General features: G+C 40.3%; 1 protein-coding gene across 1 annotated transcript; it reads right to left on the reverse strand.

Annotated features, from left to right (window-relative positions):
- Positions 1 to 5,118: 5,118 nt before the first annotated feature.
- slc7a9 (solute carrier family 7 member 9) lies at positions 5,119 to 13,336 on the reverse strand. The gene is made up of 12 exons (XM_069660068.1): positions 13,208 to 13,336; positions 11,787 to 11,934; positions 10,039 to 10,281; positions 9,632 to 9,757; positions 9,419 to 9,518; positions 7,751 to 7,795; positions 7,390 to 7,513; positions 6,730 to 6,833; positions 6,157 to 6,253; positions 5,859 to 6,008; positions 5,318 to 5,492; positions 5,119 to 5,177 (listed from the first exon to the last, which is right to left on the reverse strand). The coding sequence occupies exons 1-12, from the start codon at positions 13,322 to 13,324 to the stop codon at positions 5,119 to 5,121; spliced, it is 1,488 nt and encodes a 495-aa protein (XP_069516169.1). The 5' UTR covers positions 13,325 to 13,336.
- Positions 13,337 to 15,073: the final 1,737 nt, after the last annotated feature.

Genomic DNA, 15,073 nt, shown 5'->3' on the forward strand with positions numbered 1-15,073 from the left:
CTGAACATCTGAATCTAAAGCAGCAATGTAAACAGTACATTTATTACTATTTATTCTATGTACGTAAGCAGAGCTTTCAGTATGAGAAATTGTATATATCCATTTTATTAATGTTGTACTCTTTCCCCTTACATTTCTCACTGACAAGCTACTTTTCGGATTAAGATTTTACAAACCAAAAATAAATCATAACTTCATAATTTCAAACACCTCATGAAGATGAAACCAGTGTTTCCCACACATTTGGCTTATAAAGTCTTACTTGTCACCTTGGGCCCACTGTCACGAGTTTGTAATAGTTCCACCAAAGAGAGGTTTCCCCCTTAAAACTCCTCCGATTTCAAAGAACTATCAAATGCCAAATAGATTAAATTATCCAGTATTTCACACACAACAGCAAAGATCAAAGAAAAATCCAAAAGTGAATACAAATCTGTTCATCAAAACTTTTCTTCTTTGCTCTCTACTTTAACATCTCATGACCCCTCAGATTCAGCCCAGGACCCTTATGAGGGCCTTGATCCCCTAGTTGAAGACCACTGGACCAACCTACCTTACTATACAGTTTGTAAAATACATACTCAACTATAGCTCAACAAGGACATCACAGCCGTGCTGATATTCATCACAACCTCGAGTGTGATTTCGCTTTTTATACAACAGTTATACAAGCAGCAAGTAGTAGTTAAAAGTAACAATCAACAACAGCTTATTTTTTGCTCCACCACCTCAACTAGTTCCACGACTTGAATGTTGTTGCCAAGCAACCCAAACATTCTCCTGCACTCTGTGTCTACAGGTTACCACAGATCAGCTGTTTTCATCATGAACATTTATCTGTTTAAATTGATCATCAACCAGTGAAGTAAGAGTCTGCTGTGTGATTCAGAGGCACCAGCTTGATCAATGTAGACATACACAGTCTGCTGTAGTGTTAATTAACAGTATTCAGAACACCTGGCTGAGGTGGAGTGATACACAGAGTGAAAAGTCCTGGTGATGTTGTTCTCTATATCAGCACTTATGGAACGCCCCTTGTCCAACCACATTACTTGGTTGGAACTTACTGTTGTATAAATGATCAAAACAGTCATTCTACTGCAGAACGTCAATATATGTTGTTGTTTTTCTACTTAAGATTTTGATTGCATTACTTTACTTGCAACAGAGTATTTTACATGTTGTATCAGTACTTCTACCATTTAATACTGAAATGTAGAGTAAGATTTGTGCACATTGAACAGGTGACAGTGTCAAAGCAGTAAAACAGTCTTTGCATGCACCTGATCATTTCAGCAGGCTTATATTCATCATGACAATGAAGTAAACCATTTATCAGCCTGACAGCATCAGCAGCAGGATAAATGATGCCTCATTGTCAAACACACTTTGTCATTCACACACCCATATGCAAAATAATCACACGTCACATTTCCATGTGATTAAATGGAGTTAAGTTTGGATCTGTGAAGATGAATAATTTTATTCATAACTACGAATAAGTCACATGACTCACTCTGTACTTATATTAAATCCCAGAGCACTAATGACACTGAATGGAGGGATGCCTTGCATCATCTCAGAAGCACACCAGCACCACATAAAGACACAGCTTCTTTTTGTAAATTCAGAGCGGTTTCACTTTTTCTCTTTGCAGGACTCAAATGAAAAATGTTGTTTCTTTCATTAAAGAGTGATGAAACAGAATGTAACAGCTCGTCTCTAGTCTAAATTTCAAAAATCCCCAAAATATAGTATGAGGAGATATGATGTAAGCCAGGGAATTATGTTATGTTATAGCTCTGTGCGCTGAATCACAACTCCGTCCCAGGGCCGGACTTTGGCAGGAGAGTCCTGCATTTTGTCAACATGTATTCAGTCTTTCTGTTCAGTTGATTCTGCAGGATAACAGCATCTTTCGACAAAAGCACCAAACAAATTTAAACGGAGCCAAACACGCTGCCTCTCTGCACAGTTCCAACCTCATTTGGCAGAAGATACTGAGCAGCTTCTCTGCAAATGTCCTTCTATTCAGCACAGCCAGTGCAGATTTACTGAAACCTGCTCTATGGCACAGTTGGACTCTGTGTGCCACTAGAGGGCAACAAACAGGAACAAATGCACTTTGTACAGGCCTGTGTTCTTTATGCACATTGTTGTACTTTACTTTATGTGTACTTGGCCAGAGACCTGCACCCTTTAGACTCCTTCTACCATGCAAGTGAATGTGAACAACAACAAAAAAGGCTCCACATCATTACTTTCTGTCTACTGTTACAGCCACCACTACTGTTATTGATCACCATAACATTAAAGTAATATAAGTTATTGACAATAGCATATATACATACATTAATAAATATTACACAACAGTAATTTTTCGACCAAGTAACCTGATGGGACAAGAGGCACTCCATAGCTGTGTCCCAATTCAGGGGCGGCATCCTTCAAAGGACGAGCTCTACAGCGGACGAGTCATTTATAGCCTGCGTAGGCCGTATAAGCCGAAGTGAAATGAGACGGTCTGGTCTACCCTTGCGTCACCAAAAGCCGCTCCTGTCGCTTCGTAACAGGTAGCTAGTGGGCTAACTAGCTAGCATAACTAACGTCAAATAACTTAACCTATTATTTTAAAGATAATTTGTTTCAAGGCCCCTGTCGTTTTTTTTAAACATGTGTAGCGCTAGCTATTCCATTGAGTTGAAACCAAAAACATTTACATTTAAAGTGTATTCCTCACCCGTTTAAGAGTCCGCCATCTTGTCTGAATTGGCGCGCAATGCATGTCGGGATACGCTGGGCCGTGAAGGATGCACACGATGTTTCCTTTGTGGCCTTGGAAAAGGAGGATGCATTTGTCGGCCGCATCTGAAGGAGCCTTCAAATTGGGACAGCCTTTGATGCACCGCTGTGACGCAATCCGCCTTCAAATCCGGCCTAAGAAGGCTGCAGCCCCCGGATTGGGACACAGCTCATGATTGTAGTATTACATTACTTTTCACTCTGTGTATCACTCCGCCTCAGCCAGGTGTTCTGAATACTGTTCATTAAGTTACAGCAGACAGTTTATCTTGATTAATCAAGCTGTTCCTCTGAATCACACGGGCCGCCAACCAAAGCAACTGTCAACAGACTCTCACTTCACTTATTGCATGATGATGTTGATACAAAGTAGCTGATCTGCTGAAGTGTGTAGACAAAGTAGCAAGAGTGCAGGAAATTGTTTATGTGTTGCTTGGCAACAGTTGAAATCAAGTTGTGAAACCACTTCTGTTTGCAGAGCAGAATGAATTGTTAAATAAAAAAAAGTTAACAATCTCTCGTGGCTTAATACTGTTTACTTTTTATGCTGCTTGTAGAACTGTTATGTAAAACAAAGCAATATTATGAATGTAAACACATAGAAATGCACAAACCATCCTTTATTTGCAGTTCTGTACTGACATCTGGTGGACAGTTGGAACCCTGAAACACTGATTTAATTTCTCTCACTTGTAACTGTGCCTACTTACACACTCTGTCTTCTTCATAGCAAATGTTTAAAGGTTCCTTGATTCAGACCATGAATTGAAATTAATAGACCACCCATTTAAGAAAAAAATACAAATATCTTACAGTATGTTTGTAGTGAATCGGAATTTGGTGAAGTTCAATGTGCGACAATTTTAGGGCGCTGGTTTAGCTCAGCTGGTAGAGCAGGCGCCCCATATACAGAGGCTACAGCCCTCGACACACTGATCGCAGGTTAGACTCCCAGTCTGCCGATCATTTGGTGCATGGCATCCCCCATTCTCTACTCCCAGCATTTCCTGTCTCTCTTCAGCTGTCCCATAAATAAAGCAAAAAAAAATGCAACAGTTTTGTTAAGACTTTATAGTTATAGAGTGGACACCATCATCCTTTTTAGGGCCCAGTTTTGCTGTACCTTTTAATCAGTGTGATTGAAGGCAAAGCTAGCTCCACTGCTAAAATAGAAACAATCAATTTGAAAGCATCTCTGTAAAAAATAAAATATGCTATTCAAACAGAGGCTCTGTGGCCTTCTTAGTCCTCTGAAAGTTACCTTACGCTGATTTAAACAGTGATTGTTAGACCGTTATCTAATCTGACATATACTTCAAATTGTTATTTACTGCTGAATGAATTGTTGGTGCTTTCAGATACAATGCGATGCATAGTGTAATCAGTTATATGTACCTCCATGAAGTTACACAAGACACATTTCCAGTCAAAAGAAAATACATACATACATACAGATCCCGAGCCTGACTGTTACATTGACAGTAATGCAAAGCTTGTATCCTATGATAGACAAAATGCACACAATATACTGTAGAATCAGTCAGATCAGGGAGACGCAGAAGAAATAATAGCTGGATGTAAAATAGTTTTATTTCCCATGTTCACTTGATGCTCGACACCAGCCATCGCACCACAGCGCTATTCTAGAACATTCTAAACAATGTGCAAACACCAGTAAAGAAACTGGTTTCAATGTTTTAGTTTAGACCCTCAGCAGGAATATAACATATTTTCACACCGTGTTCCATGATCTGCTGAGCCTTCATGTTTCTGTATTGCATTTAAAATGTTTACCGTTTCACTTTGCTCACATTCATGCATATCTTAACACTCTCGATGCTCCACATTATGCAATCTTTGGCCCAGTAAATTCCACATTAACATGCAGAAAGCGTCCTATAACTGCTGCTATATCTATTAAACAAGTTAAGTATCTTATAAAAAGTACAACCTAACATCTGTAATTGTGGCCTAAATATCCCCACGGGAAGGTTTTTGTAAGGGATTTATTTCTCCATGTGAAGACATCTTCTATTCTTATATTTTTCTATCTACATGTTATTTACAGCAAAGGTGTCCCTTTAGGACACTCGACATGACAAATGATGTCATCCTACCTCTGTACACAAGCTCACAAACACAGTGCATCACCTTTCACTTCTTCTCACACATTGCTTTTCACAGAGCTGAGTTCTGATGTTTGACTCTCTCCAAGTCTTGGCAACAATTTGTAGCCCGCTGTTCCCAAAACCAGGCTCGAAATGTTTCGCAACAAGCAGCAGACGTTGACCTGGTTGTCAGTGCGGTCTTGTCTCATTAATTTATCTCAGGAGGAACGACTTCCATCAGCAGCTGGAGGTGCATGGTGATGGGACCTGCAGGGGAGTGGAGGTCAAAGGTCACATCAATAGTAGTCGAGTCGGTTCTCCGTGAGGTCAGGAAAACATGACACTGTATTTTCTTTAATTTGTTTTCTACCTTTTGAAAGCAACTTTCAGTAAAAAGGTGAACTCACTCATGAGTTTGTGTGCCCATTTGACCTTCAGGTGGATGAGAGGGTAGTAGAGGAGGAGTCCACTGAGGATGAAGATGGCACAGTAGAGGTACTCCAGCTCTGGCTTGTCAATGATGGGAGCCAGGACCAGGTAGCAGGACACTAGGACCATGAGGGCCGGTATGACAATTGGTACCTTTGAGTACAAAAGCACACAATTAAACAAGGTCTACTGTTTAATACTTACTTTAATTTCTGCATAGATCACAAACGCAACAGAATTTAGTCGTAAATATGAAACATTAGTGTTAAATGGCTGCAGGGTTATGTTATTTGGAGATACTGCTGATGTTGCCTTAAATCATCACTTCAGTAAATATTATAATCACTTTATCTTGCAACCTAATCGGTTTATAACACCTTGAATTTCTCAGAAACACAACATTAGACTCCAGCATCTATGTAGTCTGAATGTGTGTAAAGATAAGGATTCAGTTTCAAGTAAACAAAGCATCAGAATGCATGAATCTGTTGAGACGAAGGTTGGAAAGTTTGGCCTCACCTTCACTGGTCTGTGGAGCTCCTTCCTGGTGAATCGCATGACAATGAGAGCGAGCGCTGCCAGTCCATAAAAGCTCCACGTAGCAAAGCTGAAGTAGTTAATGAGAGTGTTGATGTCTGCCGGGATAATGTAGCAAATAGCCAAAATACCCTGAAACAGAGAAAAAAAACAAGAAGTGAGAAATATCTTCTTCAGCAGATTTAAGTATTAACAGATTATACTATAATGCAATGATTTAAACATAAAAAAAATGAATTCAAAAGTATGTGAGGGAGCGGTTTAAACATGCAGCACTCACATTGAATATGAGAGCGGGGGATGGAGTGTAGTGCTTTAGACTAATATAGGATAAGATTTTCACCATGTGACCCTCTCTGCCTGATACATAGGCCAGCCTGTGAGAGGAGAGAGACACAGACATGTTTTATGTTGACGAGTATTCCTATTGCATTTATATCACTTTCCTCTACTCTGCCAGGCTTTCCAGCTAAAACTTTTTTTTTTCCTCACTTTCAAACGTTGTGTATATTTTTCTTACACTAACAAACATGCACACGACAAAGCGACCGTCCAAGATTTTCATTAGGAGAAATGGACTGCATGCAATGGGATTTCAAAAACATGTACAAAAGTCTAAACAAATACGACAGAAACACGCTGCAGAAGGAAAAACATGATTCAAAAAGCTAAAACAATGCATCAACAGCAAACACGCTGCATATAATGATAAATTATGCAAAATTAAAAACACATTCAAAAGAAAAATGCTGCAAATCATCTCATCACAAATGCAATAGAGAAAAATATGTTCCTATTCGTCTGTATTTGATATACTTAACTTGAGTTTTTTAATTTAACTTTAGTCTTTTACCTGCCAGCTGTGAAGCAGCTTCCATTGGCCGCTCCGAATGTAGAAAAGACGACAAAGAGGGGAACGATCCAAGACATAGGGTACAGGACTCTATCTCCAAAAGTCTGAGGAGGCACAAGCAATCATTCAGAAGAGACAAAGCAGCAGAGTGAACCAATACTTAGCTGCTTATACTTTCAAGTTTTCAAGGCTTTCTTTGATATTTTCTTTAAAAACCACCCTTACCTACATTCAGAGATAACTGTGTCCAGTGCAGGGGGTTTTCAAATGTAACATGTGGATACTCATCTTGCTTATGTGTGTGTACACCACCTGTAGCTGTTAAAATGAAGTAATCTTGAGAGCTCAGGCCAAATCATGTCAGGTGATGTAATGGTTTATGTAAATTAAGAAGTACTTGAAATTTGGGACAAATACAATTCCACATTTGTGTGACACCAATGTTTCAAGGTTTAAGATTGGTTGGATTTCTGTAAGGGGCTTCATAGGGTATAACAACTCAAGTTTTAAACTGCGTAGTTAGTTACATTCCTGGGAGTAACTCAGAGTGTACTGTTGTATAGAATGTCTGCCAGTCTCCACTGCCTGCCTTCAAAGGGGTCCAGGCCTCATTCTGGCCTTTTAGCTCAGGACGTTTTTTGCCACCACACTACTTCTTACCACAGCTACAGCAGGAGACTGCAGCAGTTCAGTGGTGGTCAAAACACTGAAGTAAGCAACGTTCACCAACACATAGCACACAGACACCAGAGGGATCCCAATGATAATGGCCAGAGGAAGGTTCCTGAGATTAATCGACATAAAACAAATAATTTTAAGAAATAAAAATTGAATATTGTATATACTTAATCAAAATGTTTGCTCTTCTTTATAACTTGATTGAAATGATACAATCAAAAAAAACGAAAAGAATTAAAAAAGCACGTTTTATATTTACTTTACTTATTTGTAACAAAATGCCATTTTTTAAATACATCTTAAATAGTAGTAAAAGGATCTCTTAGAAGTGACTTTGTCTTACCTGTAGGGGTCTTTCAGCTCTTCTGTAATAAAATTCAGCTGATTCCTAGTAAAAAAAAAAGAAAAAAAAAAGAGGGGAATGACAAACAAGGAGGGTTTGTCCTCTGTAAAGGTATCATACTCCCATAAAATAAGAAATACTGACAACTCCATTCCTTTTAATTAAAGGCATTTGTCCTCGACAGAAGCTCGATCCTCAAAGCAACACACTGACATTAGCCTGGACTCGCTCAGCCACGCACACAGGCCTACTTTCTCCCACCATGCTATGCGAGGGATCACCACACCTCCCTCCCCTCCCCCTGGTAATCTTCAATGTCAGCGATGTGGTATTTAGGGGTTTTAAAAGGTTTTTCAGTCTCTCTGCCCTTTAATTGGCCTATTTGGGACTAAATGTTATAGCCTGACACTTGTGCCCTCTGCTCTGATCAAGACATGACTTTAAAATGAAAGTGAATGAGGTCACATGAGGCCACCTCTCCAGGTCAACCCAGAAATACTTGGGGGCAGAATGTAGGCCTTTGATTGACCTTACAGACTTTACAAAGAAAGGGGCGGCAGTGTTCTGCCACACACTCCTGCACCTGGAGGGGAGGAAGGAAGAATCTAACCCAAGATAGTCCAACCCTTAATGGTCCTTTCGTACAACTACAGGTAGGGAGACGAAAGCTGGTTAAAGGAGGAATGGTAGGGTGCTGCTTTGGACATTTCAGGTCCAGCTAAGTTTAGGCACATAGACCTCCTTGCATGCATCTAATATGCACAAGGCCCAAGGGTACAACAGGGGCAGTTACTGCCACTCACTGACCTGCCATGTTCTGCACTTCAATAAATTAAACTATTATGTAAAGTCAGGAAAGAAGGAAAAGGCTCATTGTACCATGGAAATAACAAATACATGCATTTCTTTAAAAGGGAGAGTTGTACTTCTTACAGGATAAATGCTAATAAAAAGCAGGGATGCACGATATTGGATTTTTTTTGCAGACTTTGCCGATTTCGATACCGATATATTAGGCACATGTTTTTTTTCCACCTAATTGCAGAGAACATCAAGTCTGCCCTGTAGTGGAATTGATTCATGCCTACTCTTATTTTAGCAGCCAAAAATCTTGCACCCTTCTTGAAGCTCGACGGAAGAGGTGTCTGATCACTCACGTTTCTGAGCGCACCTGAATGCAGCATCCCCAACGAAACACGGCAGTGAGGGAGACATGCCCGGACTTGTTTACTGCACCTACTACGGAGACATCAGTGATCGTGTGCATCCATGAATATGTAAGTTAGTTTTGCACTGATGTTTATGTTACACTCTGTAAGCGTCGGCTTGGCCGCGAGTGTATTTTCAGCGTGTTTTTAAAAGCGGTAAAATGACGAGAATGTGAGCTAACTGTTAGCTAGTTAAGAGTTGTGAAAGTTGTTTAACTTCTATTCATTGGCAAGAGTTTCTGAGCTGAGCTAATGTCGTAGCTTTATGTCAAGCTTTTTTAGGGAATCATCGGGCATGTTGGTGTAATTAAAGCGTTGGTTTATCGGCAGAAAATGTCGGCAGAAAAATGACATCAGCCGATATGTCATTTTCAAGCCATTATCTGCAGATACCGATAACATGCCAATAATATTGTGCATCCCTAATAAAAAGCAAAGAGAAATAAGGTTTAACCTTTACCATCCATCATAAGCCCAAAGCCCGTTATAAAATGCCAGTCCGATCGCTCCAAAAGACGATGATGTGCCGTCAAAAGCATTTGACAAAGTATCAGTTTTTCCTGCACAAAAACACACAACAAATAACTAAATATTGATTGATATTATTACATTTTACATCATGTTAGAAATAAAGACTGTATATTAAAGACACTGATAGCAAGGGGAGGCCCACCTTGTGCCAACATGACCATGCCAGCCACCACTATGACTATGATGATGAAGAGCTTGGCTGCAGTGAAGAAGTTCTGCACGTAGCTCGCCAGTTTCACACTCAGACAGTTGACGGAGACGATCAACACTGAGAAGACACAAGAGCTTCATCATAATACTACACACTACATATACTTAATGGGTATAATTAGTTGTAATTTTACAAGAAATCTAAGACATTTTCACCTTTCACTTCACTAGTACATCATTTTTCTTCATATCTACACTGCAATTTATAACGATTTTAAAAAGACTCTAACAGCTAACTAATAACATGCAATATGGCGGCTTTCAGGACCAAGTTTTCAGATGCAGGTCCAATTTTAATGTAGGATAGTTGTGATCAAAAACTTTGACGGTGAAACTTACATATAGCAGCTGCTGACAGACACTTGGTAACAACAGCAGGAGGAGTACAGCCGGGGTAGAAAGGAGTGGAGGCGTATCCTGCAAAGCTCAGCGTGATGATGGCGAAGGAGGAGGGCTTCAGCACCATGACAGTAGTCCAGGAGTAAAGGTAAGCTATAACCGAGCCATAAGCCTCCTTAAAGTAGGAATACTCTCCCCCTGATTTGGTGATCATGGTGCCCAGCTCAGCATAGCACAGTGCTCCTGCGTACCCGCATGCACAAACACATAAACGCAGAGACAGAGAAAAAAAGAGAGGTGAGCCTAAGGTTTAGAATGTATTCAACTCTCTCTTAAACTCTGTCATTTTTTTAAAACTTAAATTAATGCTTATAATTTAATCCCTAAACATAATAATGCAACACCATGAACAGAGAGTAGACTGTTAGACTAATGGTTACGTTGTGATCTCTCTTTTTTTGTAGCACAATAACATGCCAGTAAAGGCCACCAGCTCACTCTCAGAGACACCAAAGCTTTAGTTGAATGTGTCAGAATTTGCACTCCAAGACCTTCTGAAGGGAATTTTTTTCTAATCGAATCTTGTCTCCTCTGAAGCAGCCGGGGCCTCTGGGAGACGGATGAATTCAGATGAAACGTATTTTATAATCAGCACTAAGAGTTCTACACGCTCATCGATGAATAAATCTTCAAACCTCATTAGCTAAAAGGTCTTACTGCTACACACTTTGATAGACATGCTGTACACGATTTCAAACATTTTAATAAACATGTCACAATGAAAGTGGTAGTTACTTCAACGTACAATTATGAGTCATTTCATCTCCAATTTCTTTGTTCACTGATTAAAATTAAGAGAAAACGTGGCAGTAACTTTGTTACACCAGCAAAGGCTGTGGCTCAGTGGTAGATGTTGGTGGTTCGATCCCCAGCTCCTGCAGTTTACATGTTGAAGTGTCACATGTAGCTTCACAGCAGCTGGTAAAAACACTGCTGGCAACTAAAGCTTAAAGTGATAATCTTGAAGATTTGCATTTAAATAAATGTCTAAATGAATGTGGTAACACAATGGTGATTGAAGAGATGAAAGCCTTTGCATTTTCAGTATTACAGACTGGGTGTCTGTGGCGACTTTCGCGGAAAAAATCACAAGCGGCGCCCAATTAGTGACGCATTTTCCATCACCCAGCAGTGGTTGGTCTGCCAGAGAGGGTAGGCGGAGCTAAGCGGCTGCTTTTCCGGTCTCTGCAAGTGTTGCAAGTAAACAGTAATCTACTATGGCTGAACAAACAAAGAAAAGATCGATGACTACAGATACAACTTCAAAAATAAGTGAAAATCCAAAGAAATTCTACGCTCAGATGAAGGCAAACAGTCTGAAAAGGAAAGCAAGGAAAATCAAGAGATGTCACACATGCGACACTGTGGATATCTGGAGTGTGCTCCCTGTATTACCCTGTATCAACATAGGAGCTGCCAAAGAGAACAAAACTGGGATCTTCGAGATTACCACTTTAAAGCAGAAGGAAATGGGAATAATGGGAAGGACATGTGTGTCTCGTGTTTTTTCCATCATCATTGACCTACATTTTGCTGAAAAATATTTTACCCCTATAACATCTATCAACTTATCATTTTGTGTCCATATTACAGTGTATCCTCGAGTGTGGTTTTAGATAAAATAGAGAGATGGTCATCACTAATTGATGCTAATTAAAGTCCTGTATTGGTTTGGATGCTGTTCTCACCTAGAGTGGCTAACACGCCACAGGCCGCCCAGATGACGAGGCAGGGTCCCACCGCTCCAGAGTACAGCAGGACAGGTTTAGGAGAGATGAAGATGCCCGAGCCGATCATGGTCCCCACAATCAGACAGATGCCACTGAGAAGGCCAACCTGAGCACAAACAGAGGGTTAAGGGTTATTTCAGTGCTAACTTCTTAACTTTGTTCAATGAAATGACTTTAGGGACCCACTGATTTATCATGTCACACTCGATGCAGCTCAAAGGTGTAACTTATTGAAATATTCCAGCATCTACATCATGGACTGGCACAACATTTCGTAGGCTACACTTTTCATGGTGGCCAGAGGATGAAACATAACGACTTTGATGATCCCTTAATCTTTCCTCACTTATATAGCAATGATTTGACTTTGTCCAACATTTGGTTTATGACAAAATACTTGCAACCAAATTATATTCTTATTAGTCCCAGCATTATTTATTATTAATCTTACTTAGCTTTAATTTGGCATGCTAATACATAATTTTACACATTGTTCCAACAGCACCACTGTGTATCATAGACTGTATAAAAAGATGGACGACAGGACAGCTCCCCAGAAGGGAAGCCGAAACATTTGGAGCGCCCCCTGCTGACTGGCTGCAGTATAGGGCATAAAGCCCGCCTCCCTTATTTGATGCTGTAAAAAGGACGATCGACAGCTCTGTTGACAAATACGGCTCCTGCAGTCGATCTGTTCTGGATTAGCAGAGTAGAGGAGGAACTAAAACAATCACTACAGTCATTGAATATTCTGTATCCATTAGCATCTGCTTCAGACCAATAAAAGAAGCTGTTCTGCTGTTGAATGCGCCAACGTGCGGGATCTTTGCCATCTTTTCCTCAAGTTAAATGTATGTTTTGGTTAGTGGAAAAGGCAGTATGTTAATGCTTTCATTCATACAGTGCGAGGAGGTGGAGACATGTCATCCATCTTTATATACAGTCATTACTGTGCTAGCATGGCTTCCGACTCAGAGCACTTATGGCCTCTATCATGTGACTCTTGGAAGGAATCAAATCAGCTTCAAGCAGACATTCAATGAATTTGATCATTGTAGATTTCATATCACCTTAGATCCTTCTTTTATAAAGGTAGTGCTAGTTATTAAATATTTATATACATTAAAATAATAATCCTGATTAATCCGGTGAAACCCTTCCAGACAACTCTAAACTCACTTAAGGGCTTAGGGAGCTTAGGGCCCCAGACGCCACAGAGTGGATCACTGTGGAGTTTATGTGTAGAGACAGTAGAAGTGGTACCGCCTGGTACTCACTTCCAGCCCCCACTAGTATTAAAAGGTACGCATGGTGGGATCCTACCAGTGTGAACATCTAATGAGACCTGTTCTCAGGATTACACACACACACACACACACATCTTTTTGAAGCACAGTAGCCTTGGCGGGCTGCTTGTCTTTGGTCTGACAGTCCACGATGTGGCCAATGGAGCCGTTCTGCGACTCCTTCCTCTTCCTGATGCTGCCGTCATCCATTTCAGTCTTCTGGCTCAGGAGTAAAAAACACAAACGCATGCAAAATTAACTAACTTATTAATTAACTTTTTCAAGACGTTGTTTATGTTTCTTGGTGAGTTATCCAATCTAATCTTTGTTGTCTCTATCAAAGGTCATCACAACTCAAAAACGGAGCGGCTATCGGCAGTACAATCTCCACTGATTCGAACATGATGCTCACACAAGCACAAACAAAACAGTGAAGACTGTTAATTGTTAAACCTGTGGTCTTACTGATTAAGGTAAAAGGCTGTAAAAGGCACAGGCCCTGATATTGTGACTGACTTTGCATAGTTTGTCTTCAGATTGTTTTTTTGGTGATGACTATGTTACAGTTGTTCAGAGCCACAAATCAAGCAACGCAAGTTACAGCTTGAAGTGCCAGATACACAGCTGAAGACAGTGTTGAATGTCTAATAGAGAGGCTTCATTATACTGTAAAGCAGCTTAACTCTCACGATACACAATAAATTCCAGAATACCACCTTAAAAAAAACTTTTGTGGGTGGAGATTTTAAGTAAAACTCCAACACAGAGCTATTTTTTATTATTTTTTGTGCAGTTAGTGTCAATAATTGTCTGTGGTATCTTAAATGCTAGAAGATGGAGATTAGTGGTGGGTTTAATGAACAGCAGCGGTTGATAACAGGCTGGCAAAAGTAGCAGATTTGTTCTTACCTCACAGCTCCCAGCTCAAATGTAGTTATTTTTCCGAGCCAATCTGTCCTTAAATTACTTATTGCACTTCATACACGCATATGCATTTCAGTGAGCCCACACCCCTGCCTCTGTTCTCTATTGTAAAACTATAAACTTTATACATTTACGTGAGCTGTAAGTAAGTAGCTAGCCCACTCTCATGATAATGTTTAACTGCATATGGTTGTTTGAACGGCAGTCTGTCCCATTCACTATACATATCCCTTGAAACATGATATAAATAAATAAAGGCAATTTTTCCACTTACATATGCCCCGGACAAAAACAATCCCCTCAGTGCAGCTCCGAGGTCTTTGAATGTGGTTATTTTGTAGCAGAGGCGCAGTGATATGAAACACAGATGACACAGAGCCAAGTTTAATGAAGGAGAGCAGGAATGTCTGATGCAAAAGGAAACCTGGGGCTCCCTGAGACCGAGCACACTCCTCCAGTGGGAGGGTCCTACGTCTGATTGGACATCCCGGACAGGCCTGGAGGTGGGTAACAAGACAGGAGCAGAGTGTCCAGTTGTTCAGTTTACAAAGTTATTAAAATCCATTGATCTGAGCTCAAAGGTGAGATGCTGCTGAGTCAACCTTCTGGTAAGAGAGGATGGAAGTTTGATGTCTTCATTTTAAATGACAGCGTGTGTATGCAAAAACAGTATCATATGGAAACGGAGAGTTTGAATATAACTGAGGATATTGGTGATTGTCTAAATATTTTTTACCAGCTGTGTTTTGTGACAAGACCCTTCCTTTGTTTCTAAGTAATCACAATAAGATGCCACACAGACTCACAAAGTCAGCTGTGACTGATTCAATGAGAATCACTCGGAAAGTATCCATTTTCAACTAAAAACTCTGAGGCACACCCCCCTCAATGACCTTATATAACCTCACTTACTTCACAATGCCTCTTTGATACGGATATATGAGACCCCTGAATGAATGTGTGTCTGTGTGTGTGTGTGTGTGTGTGTGTGTGTGTGTGTGTGTGCGCGTGTGTGTGCGTGTGTGTGTGTGTGTG

This window comes from Semicossyphus pulcher, unplaced genomic scaffold (genome assembly GCF_022749685.1).
Source record: "Semicossyphus pulcher isolate SPU_LCO1_2020_fin unplaced genomic scaffold, fSemPul1.0.p SCAF_1, whole genome shotgun sequence".
In the NCBI taxonomy this organism is placed as follows: Eukaryota; Metazoa; Chordata; class Actinopteri; order Labriformes; family Labridae; genus Semicossyphus; species Semicossyphus pulcher.

What these genes read in the sequence shown, in the direction of transcription:
- slc7a9 (XM_069660068.1), bottom strand. Translation starts at nt 13,324, where the DNA reads ATGGATGACGGCAGCATCAGGAAGAGGAAGGAGTCGCAGAACGGCTCC. An exon ending in CTACTGTGCTTCAAAAAGAT is followed by an intron (nt 11,935 to 13,207) that starts GTGTGTGTGTGT and finishes GTTTGTGCTCAG; the next exon opens with GTTGGCCTTCTCAGTGGCAT. An exon ending in ATGGGCACACAAACTCATGA is followed by an intron (nt 5,178 to 5,317) that starts GTGAGTTCACCT and finishes ACTCCCCTGCAG; the next exon opens with GTCCCATCACCATGCACCTC.